At 42.4% G+C, this 24,565-nt stretch overlaps 1 protein-coding gene across 7 annotated transcripts in view; it reads left to right on the top strand.

The window, feature by feature from the left end:
• The window catches only part of FRMD4A (FERM domain containing 4A), a 527,110-nt gene that overhangs the window by 281,178 nt on the left and 221,367 nt on the right, over positions 1–24,565 (top strand). For all 7 annotated transcript variants that reach the window (XM_068276150.1, XM_068276149.1, XM_068276145.1 and 4 more), the window contains exon 2: positions 2,638–2,703. In XM_068276150.1, the coding sequence (XP_068132251.1) occupies positions 2,638–2,703 (66 nt within the window). The remainder of the gene's footprint in view (positions 1–2,637; positions 2,704–24,565) is intronic.

Raw genomic sequence — 24,565 nt, 5'->3', positions numbered from 1 at the left:
CTTGTGGATTATTACAATGTGCTTTTTTATATATAACTTGCTGTGATGATTTGTCATTAAATATGCAAGTTACATTTTATGAAATAGTCTTGTGTGCTGCAGCGTAACAATTCTACTAGTAAATATCCAAATAGAAAGTTATAGGGCTGTCTTCCAACAGACGATGTGAGTTTTCTTTTCTATGCTTCTAGTAGCGATATTGTGCTCTAACATACAGGAAAACAAGAAACAGGAACAAAGTGAGAATAACGGCCATTAATAATGCAATGCAGTGTCCACATATTCTCATATTTGATGAACAAGACTACAATTCTATCCCAGAATGACTTACTACTGGGACTTAACTTATGCAAGTGTTCTCATTCATTTTTTATAGCTCATTTTATTATATGCAGATAAATAAACACACGTACGGCATGTTACAAAGCAGATTGAGGAGGAAAGTCCAGAAGATATTATTTGTGGTAGTTGCTTCCCGTTTTAGAGGGAACGTATGAAAATATTGTTTGAGCATACAAATTTACAATCTCAGTTATGAAAGGGCCTGAAGGAGGAACTGTTTGTATGCTATGCTAACACCCAATTGCACTCTGAAAGATAGCAATTCTGATCTCAAATTCTGAATATGAATGTATGTTGATCTATTCTGCATTGCATGTTGGTAAAACTTTGGGGTTCTACCACATTCAGTTGACCATTGAATCCAAAGCTGAGAAATGTGTCAACATACCCTGAGGGAAATATGGGTTTCCTAACTTCTGTGCAGAAACAAACTCCAAATTCCCTCATGCAACAGTCTTGGTTTCTGTTTGCCGTTGTTGTCTCTTTCATCAGTTTGTAGCTCTTTTTGTTACTCAGTGTTGTTGTCATTAGGTACTTGAGAGAGTGCATTGTGTTGAAGTCAGTGATTATAGATTCAGTGATCATAGCATCAATATACTGCATTTAGCTGACATGTCTGTGTCCACTGTAGAGGGACCTAGCTGATTTCCATGTGCTATAACTTAGGATTAAGGTCCATATAGTATGGAAGTTTCAACCACAAAAGGTAGTTTCTTCAAGTGTCTGATGGGTGTGTTTTAGAGACAAGTAAATATAATATTAAAATGATATGTCTAAACAGATTTTTTTACAGTTTTAATGGATCTTTGCAGATGCAAATATATGTCTGATACAATACTATATAATGGTATATTTCCTTAAAGTGAGCTTGAAATGGGAAAATGAGCAATACTCCTAAAGCACAGATGCCTGAAGTATGTTTGATAGTCTTTAAACTAATTTTGGTTAAGCTGTAGAGCCTCTAGATATCTAGCTGTATGCTAGTCAAGTGGGTCTTGACTTTCCTGGCTCGATGATAAAGCCTGGTACACAGCTTCAATTTTGTTTGGCCAGTCACTGACCAATTTTACCACCTCAAAATCTGTTGACCCTCATATTACATGTAGGTGGTAAAATTAGCCAATCAATGGCCAATCAAAACGGAAGGTGTGTACCAAGCTTTAAGCTTTACCCTTACAACTCTTAAAGCCTGGTACACACTTTCAATTTTGATTGGCCAATAACTGACCAATTTTACCTCTCTCCATGTAATATGAGGGTCAACAGATTTTGAATACTATGAACAGATTGTGTAGGAAAACTCTCATAATACATGGAAGTGCTAAAATTGGTCAATTTATTGGCCAATGATTGGCCAATTTTACCACTTCCATGTAGTTAGAGAGTCAACAGATATTGAATACTGTGAGCGGATTGCGTAGGAAAAACCTTATAATACATGGAGGTGGTAAAATTGGTAATCGATTGTCCAATCATAATTGACTGTGTGTACCAGGCTTAAAGCCTCAAAATTGATTGTTCAATCACTGACCAATTTTACCACCTCCATGTATAAGGGCAGACAGATTTTGAATACTATGAACAGATTGTGTAGGCAAACTCTCATAATACATTAAGGTGGTAAAACTGGTCATTGTAAGCCTTTGGGCAGGGTCCTCCTCCTTTTGTGTCCTACCTGATCATGCACCTCTATTACTGTGCACCCATGCTATGCATTTGAGTGAACCTAACTTGCCTAACTCCATGCTCCCATCCAGTGACTGACTAAGCATTACCTTGTACTCATACTGTGCTGTGTGATCTGGTTTTCTTGTATTCCTGTATTGTCATATTGCTGTATGTCACCCCTAAATATTGTCTGTAACCTAAACTAATGTCCAGCGCTGCGTAATATGTTGGCGCTTTATAAATACAACAAATAAATAAATAAATAAATTGGCCAATCATAATTGAAAGTGTATACCAGGCTTTCTCAGAAGCCCCTACCTAGAGGGTCTTACATTGGATTAATAGCATTATTATTGAGACCAATTCTTATGTTAAAACTAAGATCCACATTTTGTGGGTACAGGTGGGTCCCTCAGGATTCACTAAGTGCAGAACAGTTAGGATATTATGTTATCCCAGCACTTTAGAGAGAACATAGAGCGCTTTCACGTTATTACTGAATGTATCTGCAGGCATCCCAAACTGTCTATTTTTCATTTGATAATTTTCTTTGTATTTCATAAATAGATAATGTTGTTTGAAGACATTTCTGGCAACTAAGTAAACTTTTTTTTTGTCTTTGTACAGATGACGGAGGGTCGGCGATGTCAGGTTCACCTCCTAGATGACAGGAAGTTGGAACTTCTTGTACAGGTATCTAGAGCTACTCTTATACTAGCTAGCCTCTCAGTAATAACATTGTTGGCTCAGACTGCTCAGGCTTTGTCTATACTGTAATCTTGGCACAAAGTGAGTGTTTTTGAAATGTTATATACTGCAGTGCAAGAGAGAGATGCATTACACCGTGCAATTTTGTGAAAAATAGGTTAACACTTAAAGGACCACTCTTGCGAAAATCGCTACATTTTAAAAGCATTTAAAAACATACAAATAAGAAGTATGTTTCTTTTAGAGTAAAATGAGCCATAAATTACTTTTCTCCTATGTTGCTGTCGCTTGCAGTAGGAAGTAAAAGTCTTACCGAACTGATAGGCTCCGGATTAGCCCACCTCCTCATGGGTGATTCTCTGGGTTTTATTTATTTTCAAAAGCTCTTAGTGAATAGCAGTTTCACCATCCAACTGCCAAAGACCTGTGAAGCTAGCTGGGAGGCTGGCCAGCATCTTTGTATAAATGCTTTTCAGAGAATGTCTTTATGAAGAATAAAGGCCATGCTGAGAATCCCCCGTGAAGAGATGGACCAGTCAAAACCTGTCAGATTTCTACTACCTACTGTAAGTGACAGCAACATAGGAGAAGAGTTATTTATGGCTCATTTTACTCTGTAAGAAACATACTTTTTATTTGCATATGTTTACATGTATTTTACATTTTACAATTTTTCACCATAGTGGACCATTAAAGGTTGATGCAGTAACATTCTCGTAAGCTGCTCTACAGAACTAGTTTGTTATATTGAGAGTTTACCCAGTGTTTTCTCAAATGCAAGCTGGTGCAATAATACTCCTGCACCATCCCTCATCTAATGTGTATGTCTGAGTTTATCAGCTCAGTTAAAGTACCTCTGAACCAGGTTGTAAATGATATACTTGTTATTGTGTTTAATTTCTGGTGCTGTGACATACCTCACAGCACCTTCCTCCCCCTTCAGCGCCCCCTTTGTTCCCGCTCTGCTCAGCCTCTCTGCCGGTCCTTAGCTCCACCAACTTTACTCACAGTTCCAACCTGAGTACCGCACACAGTGCGCAGGGGAGCTGCGCTGTGTGTGGGCTTGGGATAATTGAGGCCAGACTGATAGTGTACTAATATACACTATCATTCTGACCTCAATTATCACAAGCCCGCACACAGCGCAGATCCCCTGCGTGCTGTGTGTGGTACTCAGGTCGTAACTGTAAGCTGTGCATGCAGGGGGCGGAGCTAAGGATGGGCAGAGAGGAGGAAGTACTGACACTTCCCTCCCGCCCATCATCAAAGACTCAGTACAGCAGAGGTAGAGAGGGGAGCTGGAGGGGGAGAATTGTGCTGTGATATGTCACAGCACAATAAATCGTTTAATATATAAAAAGTATATTGTTCAAAACCCTTCTCAGGGGTACTTTAATGCTGAGCAGCAGCTTTCCAGGGTGATGAACATGCTGTGTAAATAGCAAGCTGTCATGACAAATTCTGAAGTAAGGAAAACTCCTAATAAATACAAACAAAAAAATAACAATATTGAACCCCTTCCTGTGCATAGGATGCCCAGCAATTAGGGGCAGGGGATTATATTGCTATCCGATCACGCAGAGAATCCTTGTCCCAGGCGATGAGTATAGAGATTTATCATCGGACCTCTTACCCACTGGCAATAAGTGAAAAAGTAACACAATGCCCGCATTGAATGCTTTTTTTGAGAATTGAATTATTTGGGATTCTTCTAGCTGGGACCCCCAGGCTTCTTATTTGTCTTTGTCTGCATCTTTACTGTATAGTAGGTTTCTTGGGGTTTGCTTGAAGCTCTACGTGTCTTAATTGAAGAGATACGAAGTCCCTTCTTCTGTCTTCAAACTACAATGTCAAACAGACAGAATCAAGGCCAGTCATATACATTTATACATGTGGCATAGTTACCAAAGTGGTATCACAAATAAGGATATATCATTATATGGTCAATAATGTCACCGACAGAATCCTGTCATGTGTATTAACCTTCCTGGCGGTAAGCCCGAGTTGAGCTCGGGCTATGCCGCGCAGGAGGATTTCTCAGGCCCTGCTGGGACGATTTGCATAATTTTTTTTTGGTGCACGCAGCTAGCACTTTGCTAGCGGCGTGTACTGCCCGATCGCCACCGCTCCGCGCCGATTCGCTGCTACCCGCCGCGCCGCCACCCCCCAGACCCCATGCGCTGCCTGGCCAATCAGTGCCAGGCAGCCCTGGGGGGGGGGGGATCGGGACTCCCTTTGACGTCATCCCGCCCTAATGAAAATCCCGTTCAGAACGGGATTTCCGGATGGGCTTGAACGTCGAAGGCAATCAAAGAGGGTGGGGGGATGCCGCGGCAGTCATGTAGCTAGCGCTAGGCTAGCTACATGATTTAAAAAAAAAAAAATTGTGCTGCGCTGCCCCCTGGCGGTTTTAATTGACCGCCAGGAGGGTTAATACATGCGCTTAGCAAGATTCAATCTGGTTGTTATCAAGTTTGAAGAAAGAAGTTGCAATCCTGTAGCTTTGCTGTAAGGATCCACCAGAACTTCAAGCAAATCTCAGTCTAGATTCTCAGAGTAGGAAGAAACTTGGGTTCCAGAAATAGTACCTGAAGTCTTCTATCAGCATGAGACTGGCCATTTATTCACATCAGTTTTATTCAATACACAGTGTTTTATGTATTTACCTGTTAAAACTTTACTTTAGGGATGGGTCTATTACTATTACTTCTTAAACTGATTGGTAAGGAGTCTATGACTGCCGTGTCCAGGGACTAAGGTGGAGGCTGCTAGTTGATTGCACCACTTTGGGGGCAATCAGATAGCACCATAAATCCTGCCCTTTGATTATCAGGCACCCTCAGAAGGTCAGGGGGTAGCCTTAAGAGGTGTTGTGCTGCTCACATTTGCAAGGTATCTGCCCCCCAATGCTGACAGGCACTGGCAAACAGAGTAGAAAGGGGGGCCATGCTTGTCTGACCTTGTCTTGCTTATTACTAACCCCTGTGCTTGACATGGAGCTGGAATTATTATGACACAGGACCTGTACATTTTTTTCCATCCTTAAACACCTGCTTCCTGTAGGTCTCAAGCATTTCCTTACGTCCTGCATGAGAAACAGTCTGCTATCAGCAGGAAACCTTCTGAAATCATTTTGTATTACCATATATGACATAATTTAATGTAATTTAACACATGGCATTGTTATGCACTTTATTCTGTGCAAAATTAGCACAAATAGTATTGAATCATGAGATATGTGTGTGCCTAAAGATAAATATTCTAAATATTATTGAATCCAACTGTATACAGTACCTATAGATCAATAACTCAGAGCTTTGTTGTCTGCAGATGTTGTAAACATGAGTTTTCATTTTTGAAACCCAGACTTGGCTGATTCTTTACTGTAACCAGGAATACGCTCTGCCTCATGCTTTCTTGGTATTTTAGTGAAGATAAATATGTTTACTATTGAAAACATTGCAGAAGATAAATATTTTTGGCTATTGAAAACATTGCAGTCATACAGATTTTCAGGATGTGTATAGGAGAGGATATGGTGACCAGGACTTGCTTCCTAATTGGCATTTCCTGGAGAGTCACTTTGTCAGACCTCAGCGAAATGGCATTCCTTGCACATACGTGAACTGGGTGGGCAGGAAGAATAAAGCCTTGTAGTAGGAAGACTGGCCTAAGACATGAATGGACACATTTCACACAGTTGAATTCCAGGAAACGTGCACTCAGAGTGACTTTTACACATGGTGTGAAATATTTTCAGTATTCCTTTCACAAAAGCTAGTAACACAGAGCTTAAATCAGCATGTTCCATTGTTACAGTTTGTTTGTTTTACTGTATTCATATATTATTGGTGGATAAACTGACCAAGAAAAAGCAAACACTATATGCCATATGTAGAGTTAATTCACTGTAAGTAGATTCACTTTTTATGATACAAAAATATATCACTTATCTAAAAAAGGACACATGAAATAAAAGGATACAAAAAGAATAATACAGGAACAGCTATTCTATTCTGATGTGGACTCCTCCTCTTCAATTAGTGAATTGTCAGGGACCAGCAATAAGCCGCTGGTTATGTTAATGAGAGTAAAATTATTCTTCTGTCCTGACGCGGCTTGTTATAGTGCAGTAGGTTTGGGTGCTCATAGCTGGAGGCAGCATTGCAACTAGTGGCTGGAAAGGATCATCTATGACATAGCTGAAGAAAGAGAGGTAGGGTTGGGAGCTGCAGCTCCACCACAACATAGCTGATTCTGGCTCCAAGTGGTTTCTACAATGGGCAGTTAGCTTGGGCACTAACCTTCTGCTACTAAATAAGCAAAGCACTGGCCCTGAAGATTTCAGCTGCACAAAGGTGACTGTCACAGATAACACAATCAGTTCATCTCCAGCTGCTCCGGGGATCCTGTGGATGTGAATATTATTGCTTTTACAAAGATTCCCCTTAATGCAAAATCATGAAATTGTACTATGTCACATTGACTATCTACAGTATGGCTGAGTGCTAGTCATTCTCAAGTTTTTTAACTCCTGATCCTTCTTGATGCAGGTCTTTTTAGAGGTTTATTATAAATAAGCATGGCGGTTCACACCTCTGTGGGGAAATATAAAGTGAATATATTTTTATCTCCCATTGTAATTCTTTTCTTTAGAAAGAACATGAGTTGGTTCCAGGCTGATAGTGTAGCCAGGGGAAGAAATGGCTGGGCTTTGTGACGTGGTTTGGAAAGCTGTTTAGGCATAAGAGACAGCATAATGTGGAGCTTTCAGGCCAGATCTGAAGACTGCTGACTTGGCTCAAAATATTCTCAGATCTTGTGCTGATGCTGCCTGTTGTCTCTCTTCATACACAGTGGGATCCTCTTCCCTGTTGCTGAGAAATACTTATATAAACATGTGATACCCAAAATGTTCAAAGGTCCAGTCACAGGACCTCGCCATTACATCCACGCCTGTGATTCATGTATCTCTACCCACTGCGCTGACGTGTGACGTGGGGAGCACACCATCCTCCAGAGCTGGGAAAAGGAAAGGAAGAGGAGGAGCCTGGAACAGTCATATAACTGTAAATTCAAATGGAAAAAAGGGCTACTTGAAGGCAGTGTTGTTAACTCTTAAGTATCCAATGGGAATGCATGTCCGTGGATACCCTGAGCTGTATTTTCTTCTGCTTCTATTTTAGTTTTATAGTTTTAAGAAGATTATGGAGTGGCATGCATCACTACTAAAAAAATCATATAGAATCTATTGCACTCAATAAAAATAGGGTTACTCACTTTGGAAGTGTTGCTGACTTTTCCTAGTATAAGCAAATGAGAGGTCCCAGGGGTGTAAAATAATTCCTTTAAAATCATGGGAATTCGTAATAAGTTAATTAAGCATTGTTTTATATGAATGAAGTGGAGGCTGATTGGAAAATGTGTTTAATATTGCAGTTATAATTCACTTACAGACTTGCCTAACATTCCTAACTCCCGAATTAGAGTTTTGTACATAGAGAATGTGTCAACCAGATGTGTTCACATTAGAGTTGGCATTAATGTAGCATCCTGCAGCACAGCCATAATGTAAAAGTTGCAAAAAAGAGAAAAAAGAGACTGGCACTGGGGTTGTGGGGTTAATGTGGGGGACGATTCTCCGGAGGGATCAGGGTGGATCAGGGTATTCAGGGTATTAGCCTTCTGTGTGCTCAAGATGCTGAAGAAAACACCACATGTATAAACCAAGCAGTAGAATGAACTCATCCGGCACTACAGATGAAGGTTAAGCATATATGTTGTTCATTTCATCCACATTATTGATCCTGCAAGCAGATCCTTAAGTATAGCATGTATATGGAAAAAAGACATACCATTCTGATGTTTTGCTGCTCCCACACTGCCCCACACTGCCCCACAGCAAAACATCAGAAGGGTATGTCTTTTTTTCCATATACATGCTATACTTAAGGATCTGCTTGCAGGATCAATAATGTGGATGAAATAAACGACATATATGCTTAACCTTCATCTGTAGTGCCGGATGAGTTCATTCTACTGCTTGGTTTCAGCCATAATGTAAGGATGGTATATACACAACAATTCTTAAGTTATAAGATAGCTAAAGCACACACATTTCAGTTTTCTAGCCTGATCCTGAGTAAATGGATCAACAGACAAGGTAAGATGCTGGTGGAGCAAATGTTATTTCATCTCAATGCTACATAAGTTTTCTGGTTCCATTTTTTTGGCATACTTCAAGCCCATCAATTTTTGATTGTATGGGAAGGGGTTAGAAGGGGTTAGAACCGCTCTATGATCCTGTGGATGTTCCCACCCCACTTCCTGTCCGGAGTATGTAAACAACAGGGAAAATCTTTTTGTAGCGTGTGCTTGAATTTCTGTTGCAGTCCTGCTCTTCTTGTTACATAGCTGTCATTGTAGGTGATAACTTGCAAGCAGCACCAGAAAATCCTCCTTCCCCTTGCAAACCACCCTTTTCTTGGTGTTGGTGGCAAAAAAAGGCTATATTCCCCACAATGTAATAGAATGGGGGTATGTGTATAAAACATTCCTGTAACTTCAAATAAACTTAATAAATAGGGGCAGACAAGGAGTTATCTCCTGAGAACTCTAGGCCCAGAGGTCATTGTACTGATGCTCTTACCTCATGGGCTCCATTCCTGTTGTTCAGGGCACTGATGATGCATACACATCCCTTGATAAAAATGGCAGTTGGAGGTAACAAGAAGAGAGAGAGTATGTTTACATTATCTCAATGCATCGGCTTTTACAGCCTCACAGTGACCCATGTGGACCATAGTGACCCATGTGGACCATAGAGCTCTCACCGCCATCAAGCAGCAATCATGGGGTTGTAAATACAGTATATACACCAGCAATATATAGTACACAGGAGTCTAGTCAAATTCACCAACTTTAGTGCTCAGAGTTCAAATACAAATCACAGAGAAGCTGCAGCACATCAAAGTTCTCTTTTATGATTAAATGTAGATTTCTTTCTTTCTTTCGTTCGTTCGTTCGTTCATCCGTCCGACTGATTGTCCTTCCTTCATTCCTTCCTTTGTATCTCTCTCTCTCTATTCCTCTTTTTTTCATTTCTTTCCCGCTCCTATTTTTCTTTGTTGTGAATGTGTATGCATTTGATTTGTCATGAATATAGAATGACATTCATAACAAAAGACTTATTTAACCATTTAATTTAATAGTTGGAGGCTTATGGCCTTTATGTAGTCAAATCTAGATGCAGTCTAGACTATCTTGATCTCGTGGATCAGGAACAGGACATTATTGCTGAGCTCTAGTGGCCACTTTAATGTACCTATTGAATGTAAAAATAAAGGGGAAAAAAAACTCTCTTAAGGCTGAAATATTTGTCCGTTTTCATTTATTGTGGTTTTGGCAGGCTTAGCAGTGATTTCTGTGCGCTTGCGAGCCTTGTGGCTTATATGGAAGTGATGACAGTTACTGTGTAGGGTATGATTGTTTTTTCATTTTAGCTACTTTCTTGGATAGATGATGGCAGGTGTGCAATTTAGTGTCAAGGTAATTTTATTGGAATTGGTCTGACTTCTAGAAAGGAATTGGACAGAAGCACGCCAGCTCATTTTAACCTCAAGGCAGCTCAGCTACTTCAAGTGTACAAGTATAATTCGAGGCACTTGTCAGAAATGAATAGTAAATTGTGCAAAGCTAACCAGCGTATATAGTGTAGAGAGTTAATTTTATAGACAAAAAAGAATGGTTAGACACAAAAGGCTGGGCTCCTATGGACATGAGCTGTAGGGACAATAGATAGATTCAGAAAGATGGTGAAGTCACAAGAGTGCATCAAGGATAAGGCTATGTGATGCACTAACATTGCCCAAGCATTGCTCTTGCTGGTGCCCATGGCGTCTCTTGCAACCACATTGAGAGATGTCACAATGTTTTACAACGAGGGTGATCTGATATGAAAAATTCAAGGGCAGAGCTGACAGAGAGGATAAAAGAGGGCATGCTGATTTTTACATTATTATTCTAGCCATTGTCTTTTCATTTTAAACAATTGTTTTATCTACGGTATTTTTGTTAACTTATTTTTTTTAGGCACATACATGTTTCCATGTGAAACATACACACTGTTTATCCACATGCTCAATAAAGAATAAATATTATTTCTCCAGTCATTGTTTTGGATAGTGCTATGAGAGCTGCCATTGCTAAACCTTATTTCAAGCATGCAGAGCCCAGGCCTGCCATACTGGACCTGGTTTACCTATCCAGTGAGTCAATGACCTGGAACAAGAACAGAATGAACCACTATCTGGCAATCTATAAAGTAGTGGTTATACCCATCACACATTAGTGAACACTGACACATTTTAAATTACGGTATATTCAAGTCAGGGGACATTTCTCCCTTCATGAATGCCTTTGTAGATTTCAACCTGTATTTTGGGTCATTGTCTTGTTGTAACTGATGCTTGTATATTATCCTGAAAATGTTGTTGATATTGCATTGAATTCAACGGCCCCAGTCCCTGAACTAGCCCCACAGCATGATGGAATCTCCACCAGGGGCGTAGCAATAGGGGGTGCAGAGGTAGCCACTGCATCGGGGCCCTTGTGCCAGAGGGGCCCCGAAGGGCCCTTCCTCAAATACAGTATTAGCTCTCTATTGGTCCTGTGCTGGTAATAATCACTTCTCTAGGTACTTTGAATAGTAGTGATTGAATAGTAGTGATCACTAACAAACTCTCCCCATTCCCTTCTTGCACCACTGACACTGTAGTTGTCCTTGGCAGATTTTGGTGCGCTGTATCAATTGTTATGTATAGAGTGCTTGGGGGGCCCCCATTGTAAAACTTGCATCAGGGCCCGCAGCTCCTTAGCTACGCCACTGATCTCCACCATATTTGACAGTAGGCCACAGGTGATTTTTTTTTTGTTCTTTCGTGCTTTTGTTTTGACCAAATAACTCAATATTTGTATAATCAGTCCAAAGCACTTTGTTCCAAAATTAATCTGGCTTGTCTAAATCAGCTTTTGCATGCAACAAGCAACTGTGCATGAGCGCAGAAAGGATTTCTTTCTCATCAACCTGCCATACAGATGTTTTTGTGAATTGTAGAACTAAATTATGTTCAGATACACCATCTGCAGCAACATGTTCTTGAAGGTATTTGGAGGTGATCTGTGAGTTGTCTGTAACCATTCCCACAATTCTCTGCATATACTGCCCATGTATTTTTCTTGCCCTGCCAGACCTGAGTTTTAAGTAAACTACAATACTGAACAGTTTGTTTTCATATCTTTGGAGGGTTGCTTTGAGAACCCTATGCTGTTACTCTTCAGAGAAAAGTCAAAAAGAAGCACAACCTGGAATTGGCCACCTTACATACCTTTTCTCACGATTGGACGCACCTGTCTATGAAGTTCAAGGCTTAACAAGCAAATCCAAACAATTTTGTTTAATCAGTTTGGAACAGTTACATGCATTCAAATCAGAAAAATTACAAGGATAGCCAAACTTTTGCAAAAGCCAGTTTTTCACATTCATTTAAATTTCATACAACTAAATACTGCTTCACTAAAAATCTTTGTTTGGGAAAACGCCTCAGTTCACAGACGTTCCTAGGAAATGAAAGGCGTACCACTGTTATATTTGATAGTTGATAGTAAATTATCATGCACCCTGAGAGGAGTTCCCATACTTTTTTATATGACTTTAGGAGTGGAAATCATTTCTGCTGATCACCATGTTAATTCATTTGGGGATCTACAGATTGACAGGGTGCTGTTATTTCTGCAGAAATAAGGGCACTTTTCTGGTAATCTGCAGATCACTATCTTTATAAATAGGCCCTTCTGAGAACCACTGCTTTAAAGTGCTTTATAGTCCCATATAAGAATTCCTAACAAATCCATAGAGAAGACAAGTGCAGATAGATGAATATCTGATTACAGTAATCCAATATTTAGCCTGTGCCAGACAACCCATAAGGCATGACATCACTCTTCAGACACACAATGGAGGAGATGTGCGTTAGTCAGCTACTGTGCTGTCCATTATAATATGCCATTATGTTTAGAAAAGTAGGGCAGGTCCGCACGATGCCAAGAAAGTGAATCTTCCATATCCAATCACAGCAATACTTAGCACAAAGCTAATCATAAAAATGCAACACAGTGCAAAATATTTAACTATATGGAATAAAAAAGGAAGGATGTTAAAAGAGAGAGAGATAGAAAAAAGGAAGAAAAATGAGCCTCGGGAGGAGAAAAGCATAAAGGGGGGTTACATACTATACTAATATGTGGTAACGGGAATAAGAGGAACTTTACGTAGCCAAGGCTTAGTCCCACCTGGCATTAAGGCCTTGGGGTACTCTAATTCCCAAACAGAGGTCTATAAGGCCTCCCTTGTAAGAAACCTCCCCTGTAGGTCCCTGCCTTTTTTAGATGGTAAAATCCTTTTGATACTCTGGAAGGAGAAACCGGACAGATCACCATGGTGTACCCTGAGAAGATGCTAGGTTACATTGGAGATAAAGGGGAAAGAGGCGTGCAGAGAAGATAAAATGCATTAAAAACAAATAAAATGAAGAAAAGTGAGGTGGCTTACCTCAATGAAGACTAATTCACGTATTAATATCCCGCTTGATCAGTGGGATCGATCGTTTCCGACATGTTTGATCGGGTTTTGTCCGATACAGTCGATTTTGCATGTTAAGTATGCAAAATCGACAGCTGTAACGATTGAAACCCGATTGAACATGCCGGAAATAATCGATCGATCCCGCTGATCGAGCGGGAAATCGCAACATTAAACAGATAAACAGGGACTCCCTCATTGTCAAATATATCAATCCAGCTTTAATATATGAAATCCAAGTAACAAGATAAAAATTGCACTCATGTCTGTGGGTCCTAACTCATTTAGGTCCCACCGGCCTTACTTTACTATGCCTTAATCAGGGCCAAATCAACATCGTTTTCCCTCAAAAGAGAGGGGAAAAGTCTAAACCCCAATCTACACGATACGATTCTTTATACGATTCGATTACGATTCTATTTACGATCCGATTAAATCTAACATGTCTGATCAGGATTCGATTCAATTCGATTTGTCATTGCAAAACAATGGCAAATCGAATTGAATCGAATCGAATGCTGATCGGACATGTCGGATTTAATCGGATCGTAAATAGAATCGTAATGGAATCGTATAAAGAATCGTATCGTGTAGATTGGGCTTAATGCATGAAATACAAATTAAAGAGAACAATTGAGCTTCATATAAGCCGGTAGTGGCTCCCTTCCTAGGTGGAAAGGGATGTGTTGGTTGGGTGATTATATGTAGATGTTATCCTTACTTAAATTTACAATCAGAGGAGAGTTGTGTTTTAGGTCAGCAATTCAAAAAATATTAACTGTAAAAATTTAGAACCAGATCCAAACAAGCAAGATCTTCAGAAAAGCCAGCAATGGTTCCTTCTATATTCCTGCCAGTTAAAAGGAACCTGAAGCGAGAGGTTTTAAACAATAGCAGTTACCTGGCAGGCTTGCTTATCTATTTGGTTGCAGTAGTGTCTGAATCACACACCTGAAACAAGCATGCAGCTAATCCAGTCAGATTTTTGTCAGAAACAACAGATCTGCATGCTTGTTCAAGGTCTATGGCTAAAAGTATTAGAAGCAGAGGATCAGCAGGATGCCAGGCAACTGGTACTGATTGAAATTAAATACTATATGTCAGCCTCCATTTCCAACAAAAATCTATTAACCCTTCACACTCTCACATGCAAATGTTCAAACAAATGCATTCACAGATTCACTCATCCAGGCACAACTGTTATCCCTACAGCTAAGTTAAAAGCCAGGGTTTTAGTTCACAGAAGAATGCATTCTTATGCTTAGTCACCTATACTGCGCAGAAGTACCCAGGTAAACATAGGTGTCCTAACTCTGGCCCTGTAACATGCATAGTGCAGACATGCAAACACATTCATTGCATCAAACCTATCAATGGATTAGGAGCACACATCCTGACGTCCACTCCTGGGACAGATAGTGCATCTTACCAATCGCACAAGGGAGCTAACGTAATGTATCCATGTGCATCATGCACATACACCAGCATAAGCTGTCTGCATGCTGACAAACACATACAGGGGAGGAGGGAGTGCACTGAATTAGACCCTAGCCACAGGGGTCAGTAACAATAACAAAATACAGGTTCTGCGTCACCTGTCCTCACTGAACGCCAGTAAAGCCTCAGGACCGGATGGGGTGTCCCCAGCCTGCCTGAAAACCTGCTCACGGCAGCTGGCCCCCATCCTCACTTCCATATACTCCAAGTCCCTGAGAGATGGCAAGGTACCTGCATGCTTTAAAAAGTCCACCATTATCCCTGTCCCAAAAAAACAAGGAGTCTCAGACCTTAACAATTTTAGACCTGTGGCCCTCACTTCTGTTGCTATGAAAACCTTTGAGAAAGTGATCCTATCCCTCCTTAAGAACTCCACACTGCACTGTCTGGATCCGTTCCAATTTGCATACAGGTCAAATAGGGCCACTGACGACTCTATCAATATATGCCTGAAGTACATCACCGGCCACCTGGACAGCCCGGACTCATATGCCAGGATGCTCCTCCTGGATTTTAGTTCGGCTTTCAACACCATCTGTCCCCGTATACTGCATGACAACTTAGAGGAACTCGGTGTTCACCCCTCTGTCCGCTGCTGGATCACGGACTTCCTTACGAACAGGTCCCAAGTAGTTAAGCTGGGCGACATCTCGTCCAGGCCAAGGATTACCAACACTGGAGCCCCTCAGGGATGTGTTTTGTCACCCTTCCTGTTCTCACTCTATACCAACAACTGTACGTCTAAGGATAACTCTGTTAAGGTCATCAAATTTGCCGACGATATCACCATTGTTGGCCTCGTAAGCAAAGGAAATGAACAGGCCTACCGAGACGAGGTGGATAGAATCTGCCACTGGTGTAGAGCAAACAAGCTGGTGCTCAATACCACCAAAACTGTGGAGATGGTCATTGACTTCAGAAGGCAGAGGACGTCCCCCCGCCCAATTCTCATTGACGGAGCTGAAGTTGAAATCGTTTCCAGCGTTCGACTCCTGGGCACAACCATATCTGATGACCTGAGCTGGAAGAACAACACCATCACAACCCAAAAGAAGGCCCAGCAGAGACTCTTCTTCCTGCGCCAACTAAAGAAGTTTGGTATGGCCCAAGAACTCCTCAAATCCTTCTACTCCGCCACCATAGAGTCTGTCCTTTGCACCTCGATACTCGTATGGTACGCTGGCGCCACCGCCAGCGACAGATACAAAATTCAGAGGGTCATCAGATCTGCAGAGAAAATAATTGGAAAAAACCTCCCCCCTCTGGAGCTCATCCACAACTCTAGGTTGTGCTCTAGAGCGGCAAAGATTGCCAATGACCCATCACACCCCGGTCACTGTTTCTTCCGACAGCTCCCATCGGGTCGGAGGTTCCGGGCCATCCCCACCAAGACATCTAGGCACAGAGACACTTTCTTCCCCGCAGCGGTGAGACTATTGAACTCCCTATAAATCCCATGGCGCCCCTCTCACACTCATACTTAGCTGTCACCACCCATGGTGTACGTTGGGCTGCTTCTTGCTGAGATACTGCCTCGGTTTTTCTTGCATTGTATATTTCTGCTGTAACTTAATGTTGTGCATTGTTCTTATGCTATGTCTCTACTGTAACTTATCTTTGTGAGCTGCCCTGTGATGCTAAAACCAATTCCGGGCATGACCCAGTCATGCTTGGCGAAATAAACGATTCTGATTCTGATTCTGATATCCAGGCACATCGCATCTAGTTAGGACATTAAATAAGTTAAGGAAAGGGAGGTGCTGAAGGGGGTGTGGCTAGAAAACAGCAAAAATCTATTAACCCTTCGCACTCTCACATGCAAATGTTCTGGGACAGATAGTGCATCTTACCAATGTTGGAAAAGAGTCCGGAGTCCGGATCCGATCCGGCTCCGTTCTGTACGGAACGGACACGTGTGAACGTCCGCATAGACTTTACATTGCTATGCGGAACGTACGTTCCGTTTGTACAGTATGCGGTCCGGATCAGATCTGGAAAATCCGGATAGCGAACGCTAATGTGAACCGGGCCTTAGCTGTAGGGATAACCGTTGTGCCTGGATGAGTGAATCTGTGAATGCATTTGTTTGAACATTTGCATGTGAGATTGCGAAGGGTTAATAGATTTTTGCTGTTTTCTAGCCACACCCCCTTCAGCACCTCCCTTTCCTTAACTTATTTAATGTCCTAACTAGATGCGATGTGCCTGGATATATGTATTTTGTTAGCCTCCATTTCCAAACTTATAAAATATTATATTTTGCTGTGGAATACTACACTTTTCATCCACCTCTTTGAGTAATCAAATGAAGAACCTGGTGTGTATATATTGTCCTCCCCTTATTTATAAATGCCAGGCATAGTTTACATGCCCAGCTTAAAGAAACAGCATCTGGTGTTTAGATGGCCACGTGAGCTGTTACATAAAAACATACATATTTTATTATTCCATTACATAAACAACACAGACAATTTAAAATTTAAATTGTCTGTGTTGTTTATATAATGGAATAATAAAATATGTATGTTTTTATGTAACGGATGAGCTATGTCATGATTCAAAACATACCTATAAAAAAATACAGTAAGTATATGATCCCCTTAAAAGTTTAGTAGAGTATTATGTATTCCTTTTGATGTTGCATGTATAGAGCTGTCTGTTCCAACATCTTGTAAGCAAACAGGATTGAAGTCTGATGAAGGCTGCCCAGCCGAAAGCTTACTCTTATTCTTTTAAAGTGAACCTTAACCCTAGGGGGAAAAAGTTTCCCTTACCTGGGGCTTCCCGAAGCCCCTTGCAGACATCCTGTGCCCGTGCAGCTCCTCGAGTGTCCTCCGCTCCCCCACCGCGGCTTAGTTTCTTTTTCAGCTGACTGACAGTCAGCCGGCGGCAGGGGAAATGGGGAAGCCTCAGGTAAGTGAAACTTTTTTTCCCCCAGGGTTAAGGTTCACGTTAACTTAGCCAATAAATGGTATCATCCTGATTCAAAACTTCTTACCTTAGAAGTTCAATTGACTCATTCGCATTGTTGCTTTATCAATTAACCACTTTACCCCCCGCGGTACGAATTTCTCCGTCCCTTTTTTCCCCCCTAAAAAACCAAGGGATGGAGAAATCCGTACCTTCCGCGCTACCGCCGCTGTCCGCTCTCCCGCCGCTCGTGCACGCCGCCGCCCGCTAGCCCGGAGATCCATGAATGGGAAAATCCATTCCCGTTCGTTGATCTAAGCCCCCGAAATGATCCGCTGCTTCTATTAGAAACAGCGCGATCATTGTGATTTTCCCAGCCTCGTACTGCTTCCTGTAAGCGTCCTTCCGGACGCTTACAGGTCGCGCGTATATAAACTCACTGTGGCCATCTTGTGGCCAAATAGTAAAACTACACCCTAAAGAATTTTACATATACAAATACATTTGTTTTCCACAATAATTAACTCATTACCTCCCACACTCCCCAATTTTTTTTTTGTAATTAAAAAAATATATATACAATTTAAAAAAAAAACATAAATAGTTACCTTAGGGACTGAACTTTTTAAATATTTATGTCAAGAGGGTATAACACTGTTACTTTATAAACTACAGGCTGGTAAAATAAAATATTGGCGCCAAACATTGTGATAGGGACATAATTTAAACGGTTTTATAACCAGGACAAATGGGTAAATACATTTCATGGGTTATAATTACAGTAGCATGCATTATTTAAAAACTATAATGGCCGAAAACTGAAAAATAATAATTTTTTCCCACATTTTTTCCTATTTTCCCATTAAAACACATTTAGAATAAAAAAATTCTTGGCATAATGTCCCACCTAAAGAAAGCCTAATTGGTGGTGAAAAAAACAAGATATAGTTCATTTCATTGTGATAAGTAATAATAAAGTTATAGACGAATGAATAGAAGGAGCGCTGAAAGGTGAAAATTGCTCTGGTGTTCAAGGGGTAAAACCCCTCAGTGGTGAAGTGGTTAAGGGATGTGGAGAAGGGATGTGATATACAATGTTTGCTGAACAGAATTATGAGTATGATTGGCTAAGATTATATGTCTTATGCTATAAAGAGTACATTTTTGGGCATTGTTAAAATATATGTACGTGTTGGCCAAATGAGGAGACAAATACTGTAGAGGGAGGAGAGTTGATAAAAACACTACTGGTACAAGCATGACTAAACTGCTGACTTGTGTCGCCAGGGTTATACAGCTTCTTCAGGGCTTGCTAGAATGCTGGAGTAGTAGCTGATCCCCTGATCTTGAAATGCCTCAATGCAGGGTCAGTTCTATCTACAATGGGGCACAAGGGCAAAAGTAACTTGGTTGGCATGCACAGCAATGCCCCGTCCCCCTTCTCAGCCTGTAAGCCGACTTCCAGGACCCATCCCACCACACCCCCAGCCACCCAAAATAATTGTCATTGATGTGTCCATCATATGTCCCTAGAAGCATTGTTGGGGACCCCATTATTTCCCTCCTTCTTTTCCTTACAAATCCAGAGTGAAGACACGTTGGGGTCTTATCAAATCCAGGTAAGACACATGAGGCAGCACCATGCTCTACACTCTGGACTTCTCCCCATGGTGCCTCTCTTCCTTGTTCCCTGCAGGCATGTATGGGGCCACCATAGCTGGAGGGGAGGGGACACACACCTTGGGGCCCCCTACAGGCTCATGGGCCCTGGGGTAATTGCCCCCTTTGCCTCTATGTAAGCGCTGGCCCTGCCTCAATAGGTGGAAGTACATACAGGTACAAAACCAACATACATATCCTGTGCCCTTTCTTTCTGAACATCATTCTGCAGCACCGCAGAACGGACTGTGTACTCCCCCAAACACAATTGTAAACCAAACGACTGCCTGTAACCAACCTGCAATGTTTACCTGCATACCAATATTATTGCTTTGACCAAACTGTACTACCACTTTTCTATGCTGTTTATGTAATGTAACGCCCTATGTTAAGGGCTTTTTGAACTGCGATTTTGCAACCAATTAAATATTTCAATAAACACTTTTGAAACTAAAACCAACATACATAGAAAGTATTGCATGATACAACAATTATAAATATGTTGAAATATCAATCAATAATAAATCATATCTAAAGCATTGCATCTCAGTAGAAAATTACAAATAATACTGAAATACATGCCGAAACTTCATAAGAAGCAAGACCTTGTACCTTGTACCTTGTGCATAATTAATTCTTCCTACATTAACAGCATCCTCAATACACCCGCACAGCCTGTACTCTTTTATTTATTTGTGACTTTTGTAATTCAAACAAATTGAATGGTCTACCAGATTGAATTATTTCAAGTTTTTGTAAAACAAATTTAAACTGTAAACCCCTTGTACATTTTTAAAAATAATACAGGGTAACTAATACATTTGAGTTAAGATAGGACAGCTTATTTAAACACTTTTTGGTGGTTGGGTTCTGAACGATATAGATAAATAGTATAACGAAATAGTATCAAGTAAGAAAAAGATTAGATGTGAAAACTCATAAATAAAGGTTTCATCAAAAAATCCCTAGTTCATATCTGCACCTCCTAGTGTTCTTGCCTTTCTGGCCTTTATGCTATTTGAACATGGCCAACCAAAACAACTCAATATGCAGCATAGAAAATGTGTTAAATAGAACCCAGGGCGGGTGAATTAAAAAAAAATGTAGCTACTCACCTATAAAGAGGAAAACCTCTGGTTCCTTCAGAGGCTTCTAACATCCTCCACCGCAACTGCCAAGGAACCTCTTTTAGATCACGATTGCATTTCCCTTCATGCACGAGCACGGCTGTACTGACGGCTGCAACTGCACAGTTGCACAGAGCTGCCCATAGATGAGCTGTTCTCACTTACTCTGCAGGTACAGCCGTATACGCACAGGAGCAGTATGGTCAAGCTTGTACATGCCGGGGAGCACAGCCAGGGGAACATATCAAGCTCTTGTTGGATATGTTCAGAGGGTATGCATGTAAGTGAGGGCGAGGAGGGTGTAGGAAGCCTGTGGAGGACCAGAGGCTTCCCTCTTCATAGATAAGTGGCTAACGTTTTTATTTTCACCCAACTCGGGTACACTTAAAAGAGAAAATGTCTTTGCAATAGAAAGCAATAAACATCAACCTGCAAGTCTGTAAAACTCCTTTTTCCAAAATCCTACCTACAAAGTCATAATAATCCATGCTTTGCACTGATAAAAGCCAGTTTAAGCCTGAGAAACAGCTGTTGTCTAGAAGTTGGATTACTATGACTCAATAAAATGATTATGCTATAGGCACACTGTTCATCAGGAATTCTGGATATACATTTTCGGGGACCTAAAGCAATGATTTGCATATTCACATGCTGAGCAGCAATGATGCATTATGGGAGTTCCTGCTTGCTCTGGTAAAGCTTAATAGGTGCAAATAACTTGTTTTAAAAGAGACATTTATATTTAGCATACTTTTTTAGATAGGGGCAGGGACGTAGCAAGAAATGACTGGGCCCCATAGCAAAAAAAATTGATGCCCCCCCCCCACAACCTTCCAACCCCACGGACCCACCACCCAAACATTCCTCCAGGACCCTCCACCCCAACAGTCGCACAACCCTCTAAGTACAGTATAAGTAGCCAGGTCTATAGGTGTCCCCAGAATAGGTGGCCAGGGGTATAGATGTCCCCAGAACAGGTGGCCAGGGGGAGAGATGTCCCCAGAACAGGTAGCCAGGGGTAGAGATGTCCCCAGAACAGGTAGCCAGGGGTAGAGATGTCCCCAGAACAGGTAGCCAGGGGTATATGTGCCCAGTATATGTAGGCAGGGTACAGGGCCGGTTCTAGACTGGCACGTATGAGGGGGCAGTCAAAAATGGTTAGGGGGCAACATGTTCGAGGAAATTTTTTAAAATGGGCGTGGCCATGATGTCATGTGGGTGGGGCTAACTAATGTAGTTATACTAGCTAATGTAGCTACATAAAAAAATATGAAGTAAATGCACATAATGAGAGACAGCGTTTCCCCAGTAAACGCACATAATAAGAGACAGCTTTTCACCAGTAAACGCACATAATAAGAGACAGCTTTTCACCAGTAAACGCACATAATAAGAGACAGCTTTTCACCAGTAAACGCACATAATAAGAGACAGCTTTTCACCAGTAAACGCACATAATAAGAGACAGCTTTTCACCAGTAAACGCACATAATAAGAGACAGCTTTTCACCAGTAAACGCACATAATAAGAGACAGCTTTTCACCAGTAAACGCACATAATAAGAGACAACTTTTCACCAGTAAACGCACATAATAAGAGACAGCTTTTCACCAGTAAACGCACATAATAAGAGACAGCTTTTCACCAGTAAACGCACATAATAAGAGACAGCTTTTCACCAGTAAACGCACATAATAAGAGACAGCTTTTCACCAGTAAACGCACATAATAAGAGACAGCTTTTCACCAGTAAACGCACATAATAAGAGACAGCTTTTCACCAGTAAATGCACATAATGACAAACAGCCAGTGTCCCCAGTATATGTAGCCAGGGATATACGTGCCCAGTATATGTAGCCAGGGGTATATGCGCCCAGTATACGTAGCCAGGGGTATATGCGCCCAGTATACGTAGCCAGGGGTATATGCGCCCAGTATATGTAGCCAGGGGTATATGCGCCCAGTATATGTAGCCAGGGGTATATGCGCCCAGTATATGTAGCCAGGGGTATATGCGCCCAGTATATGTAGCCAGGGGTATATGCACCCATTATATGTAGCCAGGGGTATATGCGCCCAGTATATGTAGCCAGGGGTATATGCGCCCAGTATATGTAGTCAGGGGTATATGCGCCCAGTATATGTAGTCAGGGGTATATGCGCCCAGTATATGTAGTCAGGGATGTATGCGCCCAGTATATGTAGCCAGGGGTGTATGCGTCCAGTATACGTAGCCAGGGGTATATGCGCCCAGTATACGTAGCCAGGGGTATATGCGCCCAGTATACGTAGCCAGGGGTACATGCGCCCAGTATATGTAGCCAGGGGTATATGCGCCCAGTATATGTAGCCAGGGGTATATGCGCCCAGTATATGTAGCCAGGGGTATATGCGCCCAGTATATGTAGCCAGGGGTATATGCGCCCAGTATATGTAGCCAGGGGTATATGCGCCCAGTATATGTAGCCAGGGGTATATGCACCCATTATATGTAGCCAGGGGTATATGCGCCCAGTATATGTAGCCAGGGGTATATGCGCCCAGTATATGTAGTCAGGGGTATATGCGCCCAGTATATGTAGCCAGGGGTATATGCGCCCAGTATATGTCGTCAGGGGTATATGCGCCCAGTATATGTAGTCAGGGGTATATGCGCCCAGTATATGTAGTCAGGGATGTATGCGCCCAGTATATGTAGCCAGGGGTGTATGCGTCCAGTATACGTAGCCAGGGGTATATGCGCCCAGTATACGTAGCCAGGGGTATATGCGCCCAGTATACGTAGCCAGGGGTATATGCGCCCAGTATACGTAGCCAGGGGTATATGCGCCCAGTATATGTAGCCAGGGGTATATGCGCCCAGTATATGTAGCCAGGGGTATATGCGCCCAGTATATGTAGCCAGGGGTATATGCGCCCAGTATATGTAGCCAGGGGTATATGCACCCAGTATATGTAGCCAGGGGTATATGCGCCCAGTATATGTAGCCAGGGGTATATGCGCCCAGTATATGTAGCCAGGGGTATATGCGCCCAGTATATGTAGTCAGGGGTATATGCGCCCAGTATATGTAGTCAGGGGTATATGCGCCCAGTATATGTAGTCAGGGGTATATGCGCCCAGTATATGTAGTCAGGGGTATATGCGCCCAGTATATGTAGTCAGGGGTATATGCGCCCAGTATATGTAGCCAGGGGTATATGCGCCCAGTATATGTAGCCAGGGGTATATGTGCCCAGTATATGTAGCCAGGGGGTATATGTGCCCGCTCCATTCCCCCCCCCCCCCCCCAGCAGCCAGCAACTCTCTCCTCAATTCCTCGCCCCCCCCCCCAGCAGCCAGCAACTTTCTCCCCCATAACCCCCCCCCCCCAGCAGCCAGCAACTCTCCTGCCCTATCCCCCCTTCCCCCAGCAGCCAGCCAGCACAGGTTGCATCATGGCCGCTGGCCAGACCGGACCAGGTATGGGTGGCACATGGCAGCAGCCGACAAGTCCCCCGGGTCGGCCCCCATTTCCACCCACCTCCAGCTCCATCAGCATCACTTTGCGTGGGGTGGCGTGGGGTCGGGTCGGTGACCGTGCTCCGCTCGCTCTCCTCCTCGCAGCTCTCCTCTTCCCTCTTCGCACGTCTCCTCCTTCTCCCTCCCTGCCTGGCCGGAAGCCGGAACTATACAGTAAGTGTCGGCCCGGCCGCCAGGGAGGATCAGTGCGCTGCCACATAGTCCCCCTCCTCACCACCAGCCACCTTATCAGAGGAGGGGGGCCAGGGGAGCCTGGCGAGTGGCGGCGCTGGTGTAAAATTATCGGGGGGGGGGGGGGGGGGGCGGGCCGGACGGCATCATAATTAAAAGAAAAAAAAGTCCCCTAACTCGCACGGGCCCCCTGTGGCTAGGGGCCCCGTAGCAACGCTATGGTGGCTATAGCGAATGCTACGCCACTGGATAGGGGTGAATTTAGGTTCCTCTTTGTCTCTTGCAAAATCCAAGTAGTTCTGGTACACCATGACTTAAC

This window comes from Hyperolius riggenbachi, chromosome 3 (assembly GCF_040937935.1).
Source record: "Hyperolius riggenbachi isolate aHypRig1 chromosome 3, aHypRig1.pri, whole genome shotgun sequence".
NCBI classification, from domain to species: domain Eukaryota; kingdom Metazoa; phylum Chordata; class Amphibia; order Anura; family Hyperoliidae; genus Hyperolius; species Hyperolius riggenbachi.
This window is presented reverse-complemented; position numbering and strand designations above follow the sequence as displayed.